The sequence below is a fragment of the Homarus americanus genome, unplaced genomic scaffold (genome assembly GCF_018991925.1).
Source record: "Homarus americanus isolate GMGI-L3 unplaced genomic scaffold, GMGI_Hamer_2.0 scaffold20504, whole genome shotgun sequence".
Lineage (NCBI taxonomy): Eukaryota > Metazoa > Arthropoda > Malacostraca > Decapoda > Nephropidae > Homarus > Homarus americanus.
The window spans coordinates 156849-174906 of record NW_024729281.1 but is presented as its reverse complement, the minus strand read 5'-3'; the positions used below and the strand labels follow the sequence as shown (position 1 = coordinate 174906).

Genomic DNA, 18058 nt, shown 5'->3' with positions numbered 1-18058 from the left:
TCTCCTCTCTCTCTCTCTCTTGTCTACATAAACCTTATTTATCGTGTATCAATGGCCTGCTGTGTTTGTATCTGTCTCTGTCTCTCTGTGTCTGTCTGTCTGTCTGTCTCTCTTTGTGTCTGTCTGTCTGTCTGTCTGTCTGTCTCTCTTTGTGTCTGTCTGTCTGTCTGTCCACATAACCTCAAATCCTCAGGCAACAGAGAGATTTTTATAACCTGTCATTCTCAACGCCATTGTAATATCACCCCCCCACCACCACCCCTTCCCTCCCCATCCCCCCCCCCAACCCGGTAACTGGGAACCGGTGCAGCAAAAGCAAATCGCCAAGAGCTTTAATAACTGTCATTGGAGAAACCTTTTATATTTTAGTGGACCTCTCCTGTGTGGTGATGGTGGTAGTGTTGGTAGTGAAGGTGGTAGTGGTGATAGTGGTGGTAGTGATGGTGAAGTAATGGTGGTGATAGTGGTGATAATGGTGGTGGTAGCGGTGGTGGTGGTGGTAGTGGTGGTGGTGGTGGTGGTGGTTGTTGATGGTGAGTGTTGGCAGGAGTGTGTGGTGGTAGTGGTGAGAATGGTGGTAGTGGTGAGAATGGTGGTAGTGGTGATAATGGTGGTGATAGTGGAGGTAGTGGTGGTGATAATGGTGGTGATAGTGGTGGTCGGGTTCAAATGGGAAAAGCTTTGAATGGATGTGAAATTAAGCTGGGTGTTGTAGCCTGATGAGACTGAAATTAAGTTGGATGGGTGTGAAATTCAGCTTAAATTAAAGTAAGCTGGATGGAAGCTGAATTAAGCTCTAAATGAGAATAAACTGGGGTTATAGCAAGCTGAATGGAACTGAAATTAAGCTGGATGGGTGTGAAATTCGGCTGAAATTGAAGTAAGTTGGATGGAAGTGAAATTAAGCTGGGATTATAGTAAGCTGCATGGAAGCTGAATTAAGCTGTAAGTGAAAATAAACTGGGGTTGTAGTAAGCTGGATGAAGCTAAAAAATTAAGCTGGGATTGTAATTATTGAACTGGTATTATGATTGAACGGAAAAAGATTATAATTGGATTCAACTGGATGGAAATGATACCAAGGCTGCTACCACCACTACCACCACCACCACTACTACTACCACTACCACCACTACTAGTAGTACTACAACTACTACTATCACAACTACTGCCACCACCACCACCACTACCATTACTACTACATTTTTTTTATTTTACACCACCAACACCTCTCACCACCACCCTCTCACCACCACCCCCTCACCATCCCACCTTACCCCCTCACCACCACCCCCTCACCACCCCTCACCCTCACAACCCTCACCACCAACCCTCACCATCCCCTCACCCCTCACCACCACCCCTTACTTCACAATCCTTTTCTCACTGCCTTCTCACGCTTCTCACACACATTCACTGAAACGCATTTGACAGAGTTTATTCTACCTGTGCATAACTTAAATTGAATGTATATTTTACACACACACACACACACACACACACACACACACACACACACACACACACACACACAGAAACCCCACACACACACACACACACACACACACACACACACACACACACACACAGAAACCCCACACACACACACACACACACACACACACACATACACACACACACACACACACACACACACACACACACACACACACACACACACAGAAACCCCCACACACACACACACACACACACACACACACAGAAACCCCTACACACACACACACACACACACAGAAACCCTCTACACACACACACACACACACACACACACACACACACACACACACAAACCCCTCAACCCTACAGACAGACACACACCCCCCACACACCCCCTTCACCCCCACACACCTTCACCCCCCACACACCCCTTCACAACCCCCACACACCCACACCCCCACACACCTCACACCCCACACACACCCCTTCACCCCCACACACCCCTTCACCCCCCCACACACCCCTTCACCCCCACACACTTCACCCCCCACACACCCCCCACAGCCCACTAACACACACACGTGATTTCACACTCACTAAGTTACTGTCGGGTTGATGACATTATCCCCCCCTCTAAAATGTACAAATGGAAGACTAATTCCATTACACAACACAGAGACGTTCCCACCTAACACAATCCTCGGCTCCGTTTTGATGTTGGTATCCGGCCCAACGTTCAATCACTCAGATATATATATATGAGCTTTTTACTAATCCGGATGCACCATTTTTCTTATCCGGATTTATTCGGATAAGAATTGATTTAGACAAGGTTTGGTTTAGATTAGGTTTGGTTTAGATTAGGTTTGGTTTATGTTATCCGGACTGGTTCAATTTATCCGAATTGCTTCATATTATCCGGATTGGTTCACTTTATCCATCTAGGAACATTGTCTATATATATACATACATACATACATACATACATACATACATACATACATACATACATACATAACCAAACCCAATCGTCAACCTGTATGTTAATTTTACTCAATAATTATCAAGATAATCATAAAATAATCCTTCATAATAAGTCTTTTAACATTTTAAGACACTGAGCATTATATACCCCCAACAAACTCCTTTCTCCTTCCCTGCCATAATTAATTCCCCTCTTATGCTGTTCCTCGAGTTAATTAGGTCATATTTTCCATCTAATATCAGTTAATTTGCTTTATTTTTCACGTAAGTTATAAATAATGTCTTGTTATTATTATTAGTATAGTCCGCCATCTTGGTTTTTTTGTCATTGTTTATTTATCATTCCGCCATTTTGATACCCACAGAGGCCTCACTACCCCCCGCCATCTTGCTACCCAGAGGCCTCACTGCCCCGCCATCTTACCCAGAGGCCTCACTGCCCCTGTCTTGCTACCCCAGAGGCCTCACTACCCCGCCATCTTTGTTGCAGGGCCTCACTACCCCGCCATCTTGCTTTACCCAGGAGCCTCACTTGCCCGCCATCTTGCTACCCAGGGCCTCACTGCCCCGCCATCTTGCTACCCAGAGGCCTCACACCCCGCCATCTTGTTACCCAGAGGCCTCTCACTGCCCCGCGCCATGCTACCCAGGGCCTCATATCCCGCCATCTTGCTACCCAGAGGCCCTCACTGCCCCGCCATCTCTTGTTACCCAGAGACCTCACTACCCCGCCATCTTGCTACCCAGGGCCTCACTACCCCGCCATCTTGTTGCCCAGGGCCTCACTGCCCCGCCATCTTGTTACCCAGAGACCTCACTACCCCGCCATCTTGCTGCCCAAGAACACTCACTGCTTGCCGCCTTGCTACCCAGAGGCCTCACTGCCCCTTATCCTGCTGCCCAGAGGGCCTCACTGCCCCGCCATCTTGCTGCAGGCTCTACAAACCCCATATCTTGCTGCAGGGGCTCACTGCCCCGCCATCTTACTACCCAGAGACCTCACTACCCCGCCATCTTTGCTAGGGGGCCTCACTGCCCCCCGCCATTTTTGCCTACACCCAGAGGCCTCACTGCCCCTGCATCTTGTTACCCACAGAGCCTCCACCCCCGCCATCTTGCTACCCAGGAGCCTCATGCCCGCCATCTTGTTACCCACAGAGACCTCACTGCCCCCGCCATCTTACTACCCAGAGGCCTCACTACCCCGCCATCTTGTTACCCTCAGAGGCCTCACTACCCCCCGCCATCTTGCTACCCAGAGGCCTCACTACCCCGCCATCTTGTTACCCACAGACCTGACTACAGAGGAACATTCCGGCCAGCTCAGAAGGGAAGACCCATACACAAACGGGGGTCTAAACTTCCACATGGGGTTCCTAAGGCTCTTCTCTTTGTTCCTCCTCTGTTTCTAAATGCCACCAAGGTTGAGAGAGCATCTACCAGACAGGGGCGTGAATATCCGGTAGGGAAAGAACACAGTCATGGTTCTTATATGCAACAGCAGGTGTGTGATAATCCTGCGTCGCGCTGTGCATGTTGGGGTAAAGGGCCCCCCCTCCTCCCCTCCTCCCCCTCCCCTTACCCCTCCTATCACCCCCTCACCCTCATCCTTTGGGGAGCACTGGGAGAGAGGAAGAAAGGGGAGAGGAAAGGGGAGAGGAAAGGAGGGAGAGGGGAAGAGAAGGAGAAGAGGGGGAGGAGGGGGTAGAGAAGAGGGGGAGGGGGAGAGGGTAGGGGGAGGGGGGCGTTGTCTTGGTCACGTACTGAGCAAAAAATAGGACACCTATGATTTATTACGGACGCCAGACACGCAAGTACAGTACGTTACCTCCTGCTAATGCTTGTACTTGATGTAGTGGTGGTAGTGGTGGTGGTGGTGCAGGTGGTGGTGGTGGTGGTGGTAGTGGTGGGTGATGGTGGTGGTGGTGGTGGTGGTGCAGGTGGTGGTGGTGGGTGGTGGTGGTGGTGGTGGTGGTGGTGTGGTGGTGGTGGTGGGTAGTGGTGGTGGTGGTGGTGGTGGTGGTGGTGGTGGTGGTGGTGCAGGTGGTGGTGGTGGTGGGTGGTGGTGATGGTGGTGGTGGTGGTGGTGGTGGTGGTGGTGGTGGTGGTGGTGGTGGTGGTGGTGGTGGTGGTGGTGGTGGTGGTGGTGGCAGGTGGTGGTGGTGGTGAGGTGGTGGTGGTGGTGGTGGTGGTGGTGGTGGAGGTGGTGGGTGGTGGTGGTGGGTGGTGGTGGTGGTGGTAGTGGTGGTGGTGCAGGTGGTGGTGGTGGTGGTGGTGGTGGTGGTGGTGGTGGTGGTGCAGGGTGGTGCAGGTGTGGTGGTGGTGGTGGTGGTGGTGTGGTGCAGGTGGTGGTGGTAGTGGTGGTGGTGCAGGTGGTGGTGGTGTGGTGGTGGTGCAGGTGGTGGTGGTGGTGGTGGTGGTGGTGAGTGGTGGTGGTGCAGGTGGTGGTGCAGGTGGTGGTGAGGTGGTGGTGCAGGTGGTGGTGGTGGTGGTGGTGGTAGTGGTGGGTGGTGGTGGTGCAGGTGGTGGTGGTGGTGGTGGTGGTGGTGGTGCAGGTGGTGGTAGGGTGGTAGTGGTGGTGGTAGTGGGTGGTAGTGGTGGTGGTGGTGGTGGTGGTGTAGGAGGAAGTGGGCAGGCAGGTAGAGTGGTGGTGGTGGTGGCAGGCAGATGGTGGTATAGGGTGGTGGAGCAGGTGGTGGTGGTAGTGGTGGTGGTGGTGAGATGGTGGTGGTGTGGTGGTGGTGGTGCAGGTGGTGGTGGAGGTGGTGGCAGGTGGTAGTGGTGGTAGTGGTGGTGGTGGTGGTGGCAGGTGGTGGTGGTGGTGGTGGTGGTGGTGGCAGGTGGTAGTGGTGGTAGTGGTGGTAGTGGTGGTGGTAGTGGTGGTGGTGGTGGTGGTGGTGGCAGGTGGTAGTGGTGGTGGTGGGAGGTGGTGGTGGTAGTGGTGGTGGAGGTAGTGGTGGTGGTGGGAGGTGGTGTGGTGGAGGTGGTGGTGGTGGTGGTGGTGGTGGGAGGGAGTGGTGTGGTGGAGGAGTGGTGGTGGTAGGGAGGTGGTGGTGGTGGTGCAGGGGTGGTGTGGTGTAGTGTGGTGGTGGTGGTGGTGGCAGGTGGTGGGTAGGTGGTGGTGGAGGTGGGAGGGTGTGAGGGTAGTGGTGGGGTGGTGGTAGGAGGGGAGGTAGTGGTAGGTGGGAGGGGTGGGAGTGGTGGTGGTAGGGAGTGGTGGTGGAGGTGGTAGTGGTGGTGGTAGGGTAGTGGTGTGCAGGGCGGAAGGAGGTAGGAAACGTGGAAGCCGAAGAGCAGAGGGAGGAGGGGTGAGGAGGGGTGAGGGGAGGGGGGGAGGGAGGGAGGGAGGTGAGGGAGGAGGGAGGGAGGGGTGAGGGAGGGAGGAGGGGTGAGGGAGGGGAGGGAGGAGGGAGGGAGGGAGGGGTGAGGGGAGGAGGGAGGGGTGAGGGGAGGGAGGGGAGGGTGAGGGGAGGGGAGGGAGGGGGTGAGGGGAGAGGGGGAGGGGAGGGAGGAGGTGGAGGAGGGAGGAGGGGTGAGGGGAGGGGAGGGAGGGAGGGAGGGAGGAGGGAGGGAGGGGTGAGGGGAGGGAGGGGAGGGAGGGGTGGGTGAGGGGAGGGAGGGAGGGGTGAGGGAGGGAGGGGGGTGAGGGGTGGGAGGGAGGGGTGAGGGTGGGAGGGAGGGGTGAGGGGTGGGAGGGAGGGTGAGGGTAGGAGGTGAGGGGTGAGTGGTAGGAGGTGAGGGGGTGGGGTGGAGGTATGAGAGAGAGAGAGAGAGAGAGAGAGAGAGAGAGAGAGAGAGTACCACAGGGCAGGTATCCCCTACACTTGACACCAATACATCAACACCTGATTTACCTGAGGCCAAAGGAACAATTACCTGGGCTACGGTGTTTACACAAACCAAAACACAAACTGTTCCAATGCCCTGTACTGCTACTTTATCTACTGTTACTGTTCCACATGCCCTGTTACTGCTACTTTATCTACTGTTACTGTTCCAATGCTCCTGTTACTGCTACTTTATCCACTTTACTGTTCCACGATGCTCCTGTTACTGCTACTTTATCTACTGTTACTGTTCTCAATGCCCTGTTACTGCTACTTTATCTACTGTGACACTACCACACACCAGTTACTGTTCCCTAATGCCTGTTATCTACTTTATCTACGTTACTGTTCCCTAATGCTCCTGTTACTGCTACTTTATCTACTGCTACTGTTCCCTAATGCCCGTTACTGCTACTTTATCTACTGTTACTGTTCCACGATGCTCCTGTTACTGCTACTTTATCCACTGTTACTGTTCCCTAATGCTCCTGTTATCCTTGTGTTTATTTAACCATCTCTGTTCATTCCATGGTATCGTTACTTGCTGTTGTTACTTATCGTTACTTTTTACTGTTGTTAATGTTACTCATTGTTACTTTTTATTGTTGTTACTTACCATGACAAGTACTGCCTCCGTGTTTCCTGCTGCTGGTAACTCGCTGCGCCGGATATCTGTGGAGGAGATAACGGAGATAAGAGAACGGAACACCAACACGTTATCTCCCACACTATCTCCAAAAACTATCTCCCACACTATCTCCAAGCGCTATCTCCCACACTATCTCCAAGCGCTATCTCCCACACTATCTCCAAGCACTATCTCCCACACTATCTCCAAGCACTACCCCCACACTCATTCTCAAGCGCTATCTCCCACACTATTCTCAAGCGCTATCTCCCCACACTATCTCCAGCGCTATCTCCCACACTATCTCCAAGCACTATCTCTCATAGACCAAACCGCTATATCCCGGATTAGCTCTTATCTCTGGCCGGAGGGAGGGAGTGCCAGGACGGGAGGGGAGGGAGCCAGGCCGGGAGGGAGGGGAGGCCAGGTAGAGGGAGGGAGGCCAGGCCGAGGGGAGGAGTGCCAGGCTGGAGGGAGGGGAGTGCCAGGCTGGAGGGGAGGAGCAGGCCGGAGGGGAGGGGAGTGCAGGCCGGAGGGAGGGGAGTGCCAGGCAGGAGGGAGGGGAGCAGACGGAGGGAGGGAGTGCCAGGCCGGGAGGAGGGAGCAGGACGGGAGGGGAGGGGGGAGTGCCAGGCCGGAGGGAGGGGAGGCCAGGCAGGAGGGAGGGAAGTGCCAGGGACGGGAGGGGAGTGCCAGGACGAGGGAGGGAGAAGCAGGACGGAGGGAGGGGAGTGCCAGGACGGAGGGGAGGGGAGGCAGAGGAGGAGTGCCAAGACGGAGGGAGGGGAGGCCAGGCAGGAGGGGAGGGGAGTGCCAGGACGGGGGAGGAGAGCAAGCCGAGGGAGGGAGGCCAGGCCGGGAGGGAGGGGAGGCCAGGCCGGAGGGAGGGGAGGCCAGGACGGAGGAGGGAGGCCAAGCCGGAGGGAGGGGAGTGCCAGGACGGGAGGGAGGGAGTGCCAGGGCCGGAGGGAGGAGCACAGGGAGGGAGAGCAAGCAGACGGAGGGAGGGGGAGTGCCAGGCGGAGGGAGGGGAGTGCCAGGCCGGAGGGAGGAGTGCCAGGACGGGAGGGGAGTGCCAGGCCGAGGGAGGGGAGTGCCAGGCTGGAGGAGAGTGCCAGGCCGGAGGGAGGGGAGCAGGCCGGGAGGAGGGAGGCAGGACGAGGGAGGGGAGTGCCAGGACGGAGGGAGGGGGAGGCCAGGAAGGAGGGAGGGGAGGCCAGGACGGAGGGAGGGGAGGCCAGGGACGGAGGGGAGGGGAGTGCCAGGCCGGAGGGAGGGGAGTGCCAGGCCGGAGGGAGGGAGTGCCAGGCTGGAGGGGAGGGGAGTGCCAGGCCGGAGGGAGGGAGTGCCAGGCTGGAGAGAGTGCCAGGCCGGAGGGAGGAGTGCCAGGACGGGAGGGAGGGGAGGCCAGGCCGAGGGGAGGGAGTGCCAGGCCGGGAGGGAGGGGAGTGCCAGGCCGGAGGGAGGGGAGGCAGGACGGAGGGAGGGGGAGGCCAGGCCGGGAGGGAGGGGAGGCCAGACGGAGGGGAGGAGTGCCAGGCCGGAGGGAGGGGAGCAGGCCGGGAGGGAGGGGAGTGCCAGGACGGAGGAGGGGAGTGCCAGGCCGGAGGAGGGGAGGCCAGGACGGAGGGAGGGGAGGCAGACGGAGGGGAGGGGAGGCCAGGACGGAGGGAGGGAAGCAGGGACGGAGGGGAGGCCAGGACGGAGGGAGGGGAGTGCAAGACGAGGGAGGGGAGTGCCAAGCCGAGGGGGAGGAGGCCAGGCTGGAGGAGGGGAGTGCCAGGCTGGAGGGAGGGGAGGCCAGCTGGAGGGGGAGGGAGTGCCAGGCCGAGGGAGGGGAGGCCAGGCCGGAGGGAGGAGGCCAGGCCGGGAGGGAGGGAGTGCCAGGCAGGAGGGAGGGGAGCAGGCCAGGGGAGGGGAGGCCAGGACGGGAGGGAGGAGTGCCAGGCCGGAGGGGAGGGGGGAGTGCCAGGACGGAGGGAGGGGAGGCCAGACGGAGGGAGGGGAGTGCCAGGACGGAGGGAGGGGAGGCAGGACGGAGGGAGTGCCAGGACGGAGGGAGCAGGCCGGAGGGAGGGAGTGCCAGGCTGGAGGGAGGGAGTGCCAGGAGGCTGGAGGGAGGAGTGCCAGGCTGAGGGAGGGAGTGCCAGGCCGGGAGGGAGGGGAGGCCAGGCCGGGAGGGAGGGGGGGAGGCCAGGCCGGAGGAGGGAGGCCAGGCAGGAGGGGAGGGAGGCCAGGCCAGAGGGAGGGGAGGCCAGGTCGGAGGGAGGGAGTGCCAGGCCGAGGAGGGGAGGCCAGGCAGGAGGGAGGAGTGCCAGGCAGGGGAGGGAGGAGGCCAGGCCGGAGGGAGGGGAGGCCAAGCCGGGAGGAGGGGAGTGCCAGGCCGGGAGGGGAGGGGGAGGCCAGGCCAGAGGGAGGGGGGAGGCAGGTCGGAGGGGAGGGGAGTGCCAGGCCGGAGGAGGGAGGAGGCCAGGTCAGAGGGAGGGGAGTGCCAGGGCCGGAGGGAGAGGAGTGCCAGGTCAGAGGGTGGGAGGAAGTGCCAAATTAAAGAGGGTCGGAAAGGAGTGCCACACAAGAGGGTCGACAGAGTGGTATAACGAGTGGGGCGGGAGGAGAAATAGAGAGGGAAGTCGAGGAGGAAGTTGGGGCACAGAGGGGGGGGAGTCGAGGAGAGTGCCCAAGGAGGGAGAGGATGGGGTGCCAAAAGAAGGGGGGGAAGTGTCACGAGGGGGGGGGTAGTTGGAGAGGAGGAGAGCGGGAGTTAGGAGAGGGAGGGGAGGGGTTAGAGAGGAGGGAGGGGAGAGAGGGGCAGGAGAGGGAGAGAGAGGGGAGGAGGGAGAGAGGGGGTTAGAGAGGAAGGGAGGGAGGGAGGAGAGAGGGGTTAGGAGAGGGAGAGGGGAGGGAGGGAGAGAGGGGTAGAAAGGGAGGGAGGGAGGGAGGGGGTTAGAGAGGAAGGGAGGAGGGAGGAAGGGAGAGGTGTTAGAAAGGGAGGGAGGGAGGGGAGGGAAGGGAGGGAGGGAAGTGCAGGGAAGATGGGAGGTAGGAGAAGCTGGAGAGAGAGAGAGAGAGAGAGAGAGAGAGAGAGAGAGAGAGAGAGAGTCGAGCGGTCCACACAAAGGCCAGATTGTGACCATAAAAAGTTACAGTGTTTTCCTCTCTTGACTTTTGTTCCCGGCTGACCTGAGGAACCTGCAGTCTTGATCACCTCGAGTGCTCTCTCTCTCTCTCTGTCCTTCTGTGTGTGTGTGTGTGTGTGTGTGTGTGTGTGTGTGTGTGTGTGTGTGTGTGTGTGTGTGTGTGTGTGGCCGCAGCTCAGCACCTCCTATTTCTCCCCAGCAAAAGAAGGGAACGATATATATATGGTAACTGTACGTGTCTGGTACTGGGGTCCTGGTTTGGTGGTACTGGTCCTGGTATGGTGGTACTGGGGTCCTGATGGTACTGGGGTCCTGGTATGGTCTGGTACTGGGGTCCTGGTATGGTGGTACTGGGGTCCTGGTATGGTCTGGTACTGGGGTCATGGTATGGTGGTACTGGGGTCCTGTATGGTGGTACTGGGGTCCTGGTATGGTGGTACTGGGGTCCTGGTATGGTGGTACTGGGGTCCTGGTATGGTGGTACTGGGGTCCTGGTATGGTGGCACTGGGGTCCTGGTATGGTGGCACTGGGGTCCTGGTATGGTGGTACTGGGGTCCTGGCATGGTGGTACTGGGGTCCTGGCATGGTGGTACTGGGGTCCTGGCATGGTGGTACGGGGTCCTGGTATGGTGGTACTGGGGTCCTGGCATGGTGGTACTGGGGTCCTGGTATGGTGGGTATCAGTCCGGTATGGTGGTACTGGGGTCCTGGAATGGTGGCACTGGGGTCCTGGCAGGGCACTGGGGTCCTGGCATGGTGGTACTGGGGTCCTGGTATGGTGGTATTGGGGTCCTGGCATGGTGGTACTGGGTCCTGGTATGGTGGTACTGGTCCTGGTATGGTGGTACTGGGGTCCGGTATGGTGCTGGGGTCTGCATGGTGGTGTCAGTCCTGATATGGTCTGGTATTGGGGTCCTGATATGGTCTGGGTAGTCCTGGTATGGTGGTACTGGGCTATGTTGGTACGACCACCTAACACGTGTAATGGAGCTATGTTAAGTACGACCACCTAACACGTATGGAGCTATGTTAAGTACGACCACCTAACACGTACGGAGCTATGTTAAGTACGACCACCTAACACGTACGGAGCTATGTTAAGTACGACCACCTAACACGTACGGAGCTATGTTAAGTACGACCACCTAACACGTACGGAGCTATGTTAAGTACGACCACCTAACACGTACGGAGTTATGTTAAGCATGACCACCTAACACGTACACTATGTTAGCATCACCACCTAACACTACACTATATTATACACCACTAACACTACACCATACCACCTAACACTACCATAATTAATGACCACCTAACACGTACACTATGTTAAGTACGACCACATACAGCTATATTACATCACCACCTAACACTACAGCTAATTTACACCACCATAACACGTACGGAGCTATGTTACACGACCTATAAAATACCTTTTCCTGCATTACGTCCTTTCTCTTTGTATCTCAGCCACCATAACACCATACACCATAACACCACATAATTATCACCATAACACCACATATCACCATAACCTCACATAATTATCACCATAACACCACATATCACCATAACCCACATAATTATCACCATAACACCACATATCACCATAACACCACATATCACCATAACACCACATCACCATAACACCACATAATTATCACCATAACACCACACACATCACCTAATAACACCCACACACGTCACCATATATCATCGTAACACAAATACATCACCATAATCATCACCATACTTCACCCCACCAACACCACACAACACCATCATACCACCACACCAATCATCACCACTACGACCATACACATCACAATGCCACACACACACACGTCACCATCATCACTACTACCACACCACTCTACCACACCAACCACCACACCACACCACAACACCACCACCACCACCACACTACCCCACCACACCACCACCACACCACCACCACCACCACACCACCCTACCACCACCACACTACCACACCACCACCACACTACCCCACCACTACCACACCACCACCACCACCCCACCACTACCACACACCACCACCACACAACACACCACCCCACAACTACCACACTACCCCACCACTACCACACTACCCCACCACCACCACACCACCCTACCACACCACCACCACACTACACCACCACACCACACCACACCACCACCACACCACCCTACCACTCACCACACACCCCATCACCACACACCACCACCACCACTACACTCCCACCACCACCACCACACCACCCCTACCACACCACCACTACACCACACCACCACACCACCCTACCACACCACCACCACACACACACCACCACCACACACCACCACCACACCACACCACCACACACCACCACACCACCACCACCACACTACCCTACCACACCACCACACTACCACACTTTACTACCCATAACCCTCACTGGTCGCTTCAATTTCAGGCTTAATCCTCACACATACGGTCCAGACATTTTCATTTCTGCCTCTCCTAACGTCGCCTTCTTTCATTCCCTTCTTTGTTTCGCCACTTCTATATTTTTCCTTCTTTCATTCTCCTCTTCTTTAACCTCCTTCCTTTCATTCTCTCTTCTCCACCTCCGTTCTTTCAATCTCTTCCGTCATCTTTTCTTTCATTCTCTGCCTTCATCTCCTCTTTTAGTTTGTTTTCCTTTATCTCTCTTCTTTCATTTCTTCCTTCACATCCCTTAATTCATTCTCCACTTCTTTCATCTCCTTTCATTCTATTTCTATCATTATCTCCTTTCATTCCCTCTTTCCTCCTATTTCCATTACTTCATTCATTGCTTCTATCATGTCACCAGCTTCTGAACTTAACATAGCAGGTATGTGTGTCATGCTCCAGTGTAGGTGTCATGCTCCGGTGTAGGTGTCATGCTCCAGTGTAGGTGTCATGCTCCAGTGTAGGTGCTTATGCTCCGGTGTAGGTGTCATGCTCCGTAGGTGTCATGCCCGAGTGTAGGTGTCATGCTCCGATGTAGGTGTCATGCTCCGGTGTAGTGTCATGCTCCGGTGTATAGGTAACAGCAGGCGTAATAGGTACCATGCCCCGGGACCCACTAAGACATAACTAATTACCTGTAACAGGTGTCTCTAGGGCTGTCATTTCTAAGCTCGGGTAAGGGCAATGACCACCCCACCCCTCTCCAATGAACCATTAATACTACTAGTGCCTCCTCCCTTTCCAACTCCTCCCCCCTAACCCTCCTCCACTCCCCCAATCCCTCCTCCACCCCTAACCCTTCCTCCTCCCCACACGCCTCAATGAACCATTAATACTGGTTGTGCCTCCTGCCCTGTCAACCCTCCTCCCTCACCTCCTCCTCCCCAGCTGTCACCCCTCCCAACCTCCCCCAGTCCTCCTCCCTCTCTCAACCCCCTCCACCACCTGCGCACCGCCCCTGTAACTCACTATCTGGGGACTAATCTGGCTGAACCCATTACATGAGAGTGTCTGAGAGCCCAGACCAGGTGACAGATGACTCTAGCCTGGTACACACTGTCTTCCCAGCCGAGGGAGGGAGAGGGGAGAGGGGGGAGGGGAGGGAGGGGAGGTAGGGAGGGGAGGGTAGGGAGGGGAGGGGTAGGGAGGAGGGGGAGGGAGGGGTAGGAGGGGAGAGGGGAGGGTAGGAGGGGAGGGAGAAGGGGGGAAGGGGAGAGAGAGGGTAAGGAGGGGAGAGAGAAAGGAGGTGGGGTAGGGGACTCACACAATGGTCGACGACGTCTGGAGGACATAGCTTGATTCTTATGGGGAGATAAGGGGTGGGGGCAGGGTTTGGGGAGTAAAGGAAGGTTGGTTGGGGAGTTAGGAGGTTGGGGAGATTAGAGGGGAGGGTGAATGTGAGGGAGAGGAGGGGTGTGGGGAAGGGTTTGGGTGTGGGGAAGGAGGGGGAGGGTTGGGGGAAGGGAGTGGTGTGGGGGTTGTGGGTGTGGGGGAAGGGTTGTGGGTGAAGGGTTGTGGGCGTGGAGAAGGGTTGTGGGTGTGGGGGAAGAAATAGGTGTCATTAGTGGGCGGTGGGCTATGTAGGGTGTCAGTCGCCGCCCAGTTCCATCCACCCAACCCAATGTGACACCCGCACGCCCATATCATCAAGGCAGCCAGAGTCACGCCCACGTAGACAGGAAGCACGCACGCCCACGCAAGGCAGATATTTACTGGTTTTTGAACACCTCAGACTAGCCTCATTTCCTGCCTCCATGCCGTCAAATGTTCTACAGTAATGGTCACACACACACACACACACACACACACACACACACACACACACACACACACACACACACACACCCATCACCTGACAGCAGACAATTTGCACACACACACACACACACACACACACACACACACACACACACACACACACACACACACACACACACACACATTGACGTCAGCAGGCTGTTGACGGCACCTGTCAAGCAGAGAGTCAAGGCTTATAACTTTATCCACACACAACCAATGTTGGTATAAAGTACACGACCAGAAATACAGAGAATGTTGGTATAAAGAACACGACCAGAAATACCTGTATGATAGGGGTTCAATGTTGATGTGAGGCAGTTTTTTGCTACATACATAATAATAATAATGGTTGCCTCACGTGTAACGAGGATGGCCGACCCAAGGGCCTCCTAGGCGTGAATTTGTTTAAGGTATAGAAGCTGTCGCCAACACCACAACCACACCCTGAGTTAACGAGTTGCATGACCCAGTGTCGAGGAGATGTGTTAAGTTAAACCAGAATATAGTTTAAGACAGAAGAGAGAGAGAGAGAGAGAGCAGGTGTAAGTGATTCATCTCTTGCTACAGTTACCTGACACCATATTATAATCTCTCTCCTCTTCATTTTACAACCACTATCTCCTTTCTTTTTTATTCTTCTCACCGATACACTCTCTTTTTGCTTTCAACATAGGACACACACACAAACACTTTGCACCTTCCTCCTTGCACCTTTCCTCCTTTTTGTACCTTTCCTCCCTTTTATGCACCTTCTCCTTTATCACCTTTCCTCCTTTTCTCCCCTCTCTTGCCTTTCCTTTTTGCCCTTTCTCCCTTGCACCTTTCCTCCCTTGCCTTTCTCCTTTTATGCACCTTTTCCCCCTCCTTTTGCACCTTTCTCCCTTTTTTGCACCTTTCCTCCCTTTTTTGCACCTTTCCTCCCTTTTTGCACCTTTTCTCCTTGCACCTTTCCTCCCTTTTTGCACCTTTCCTCCCTTGCACCTTTCCTCCTTTATGCACCTTCCTCCTTTACCTTTCCCTTTTGCACCTTTCCTCCTTTTTGCACCTTTCCTCCTTGCACCTTTCTCCCTTTTTTGCACCTTTCTCCCTTTTTGCACCTTTCCTCCCTTTTTGCACCTTTCCTCCTTGCACCTTTCTCCTTTTTGCACCTTTCCTCCCTTTTTTGCACCTTCTTTCTCCTTCACCTTTCCTTGCACCTTTCCTCCCTTTTTGCACCTTTCCTCCCTTGCACCTTTCTCCCTTGCACCTTTCCTCCCTTCTCCCTCAGTGTTGGTTGCGAACAAAAGGCAACACAACACAAACTTTCTCTTTCTTTAAAACGTGTAACCTGTTTTTCACGCCCTGCTCTCCTTTTGAACACCCCTTTTTCTCCACCTTTCCCTCCCTTTTACACCTTACCCTTTTTACACCTTACCTCCTTCTCTGTGCTGGTGGAGGCAGAGAACATGCATCAGGATATAGGAAGGAAGGAGGGAGGGATACAGAGGGAAGGAGGGAGGGAAGGAGGAGAGATACAGGAGGGAAGGGAGGATAACAGGAGGGAAGGAGGGGACAGGAGGGAGGGATGGAGGGAAGGAAGGATACAGGGAAGGAGGGAGGAGAGTTGCAGGCCAGGTTAGGAAACAGCTCTACTGTTATTGTTGTCCCGTGAAAGATCGACCAGCAAAAGATACCTTGAACAGATACAGGCTAAAGGGTGGGGTGCTGGGGTGGGGTGCTGGGGTGGTGCTGGGGTGAGTGAGGTGGTGGTGGGGGTGGAGGGTGGGGGTAGTGGGGAGGGGAAGTAAAGAGGAGAGATGATGGGGTGATAAGGTGAAACTAAGGGGTAGATGTGGGGGGTGGATGGGGTTGGATTTGCGGAGGTGGGGAATGATGGGGAAGGTGGAGGGGAATGAAGGAAGGAGAGAAAGGTGGAAGAAATAAAATTGTGTGTGTCTGTGTGTGTGTGTGTGTGTGTGTTGCTGAGCAGAGTCTGCAGTGGCGACACTTAATGAGGAGAAGAAGAAGAAGAAGAAGAAGAAGAAGAAGAAGAAGAAGAAGAAGAAGAAGAAGAAGAAGGAAGAGGATGGGAGAATGAGGAAGAGGAAGAAGTACTAGTGGTAGTGGTAGTAGGTGGTTGTGGTAGAGGGGATGTTGGTGGGGGTATTAATTTGCTGTGTTAGTACTGTTGCTGGTGGTGGTATGGTGGTGTAGTAGTGGTGGTAGTAGTGGTAGTGGTAGTGTGTGTGGTGGTGGTAGTAGTGTGGTGGTAGTGTGGTGTAGTAGTGGTGGTGGTAGTAGGTATGTGTGTGTAGTAGGTAGTGGTGGTGGTGGTAGTATGGTGGTGGTGGTAGTGGTGGTAGTAGTGGTGGTAGTGGTGGTAGTAGTAGATTGTTGGTAGTGATATCTGTGGTAGTAGTGGTGTGGTAGTAGGTGGTGGTAGTAATAGTGGTGGTAGTAATAGTGGTGTAGTAATAGTGGTGGTAGTAATAGTGGTAGTAATAGTGGTGGTATGTGGTAGTAATATTGGTGTGGTAGTAGTATAATGGCAAGGTAGTAAAATGGTGGTGGTGGCAACAGTGGTGGTGGCAGTAACAGTGGTGGCAGTGGTAGCAGTAACAGGTGGCAGTAACAGGTGGTGGCAGTAACAGTGGTGTGGTGGTAGGCAGTAACAGTGGTGGCAGTAACAGTGGGTAGTGGTGGTAACAGTGTGGTGGTGGTAACAGTGAGGTGGTGGCAGTAACAGTGGTGGTGGTGGCAGTAGCAGTGGTGGTGGTGGCAGTAACAGTGGTGGTGGGTGGGTAACAGTGGTGGTGGTGCAGTAACAGTGGTGGTAACAAAAAATGGGTAACAGTGGTAGTGGTGGCAGTAACAGTGGTGGTGGTGGCAGTACAGGTGGTGGTGGCAGTAACAGTGGTGGTGGTGGTAACAGTGGTGGGACAGGGTGCAGTAACAGTGGTGGTGGTGGCAGTAACAGTGGTGGTGGGCAGTAACAGTGGTGGTAAGGGTGGCAGTAACAGTGGTGGGGTGGAACAGTGGCACGAGACAATATCCAGTCTAGCTTTAATAACAAAGGCACACGGGCAAGGGGCAGTGGTGGAATGTGGTGGGGAGGAAGAGTAGGAGGAGAGGGGAGGGGGAAGGGGAGGAAGGGGAAAGGGGGATGGAGGGGGGGACACTGCTTGCACTCTTGACTGAAGGAGAGAAAGAGGAGGGGAGGGGAGGGGGAGGGGAAACTGGAAAGTAGGAAAGCGAGAAAGAGAGAAATGATGAAAGAGGAAGAGAGGAGGAAGATAAAACGGGATGGGAATGGACAGGAAGAGAACCTCTTAACTGAAGGTGGAGGAGGAAGGAGCAATAGAGAGAGGAAGGAGACGGGGGGAGAGGAGGAGATGGAAGGAGAGGAGGAGGAGAAGGAGGAGGCAAGAAGGAGTAAGAGGAAGAGAAGGATGAGGAAGAAGAGAGGGGGAGGGGAGGAGGCAGGGGGAGAGGGGAGCGGAGGGAGAGTAGGGAGAAGGAGGGAGAGGAGGAGAGGGTGAAAGGGGAGGGAGGGAGAAAAGAGGAAGAGAGGGGAGGAGGGGAGAAACCTGCACTTCTGCCTATAGAAAAATTAAAAGGTTTACACCATAATATAAAATAAGGAACGAAATAGGCTGAATTAAATAGGAAGGAAAAGTAGTTTCCTTCCTTCCTTTCTTCTTCTGTTCTTCTCCAAATTTAAAAGGTCTCCCTCCAACACCTCCTCTTCCTTCCACTCCTCCAACA

At 55.0% G+C, this 18058-nt stretch overlaps 1 protein-coding gene across 17 annotated transcripts in view; it reads right to left on the bottom strand.

Moving 5' to 3' along the window:
- Positions 1-18058, bottom strand: part of LOC121866676 (exocyst complex component 5-like) — a 176815-nt gene that overhangs the window by 50382 nt on the left and 108375 nt on the right. For all 17 annotated transcript variants that reach the window (XR_006089001.1, XR_006088999.1, XR_006089000.1 and 14 more), the window contains one exon: positions 6886-6941. Coding sequence is in view for 11 of the 17 variants with exons in the window: in XM_042366377.1 (XP_042222311.1) it covers positions 6886-6941 (56 nt within the window). In the remaining 6 variants the exon portion in view is untranslated. The remainder of the gene's footprint in view (positions 1-6885; positions 6942-18058) is intronic.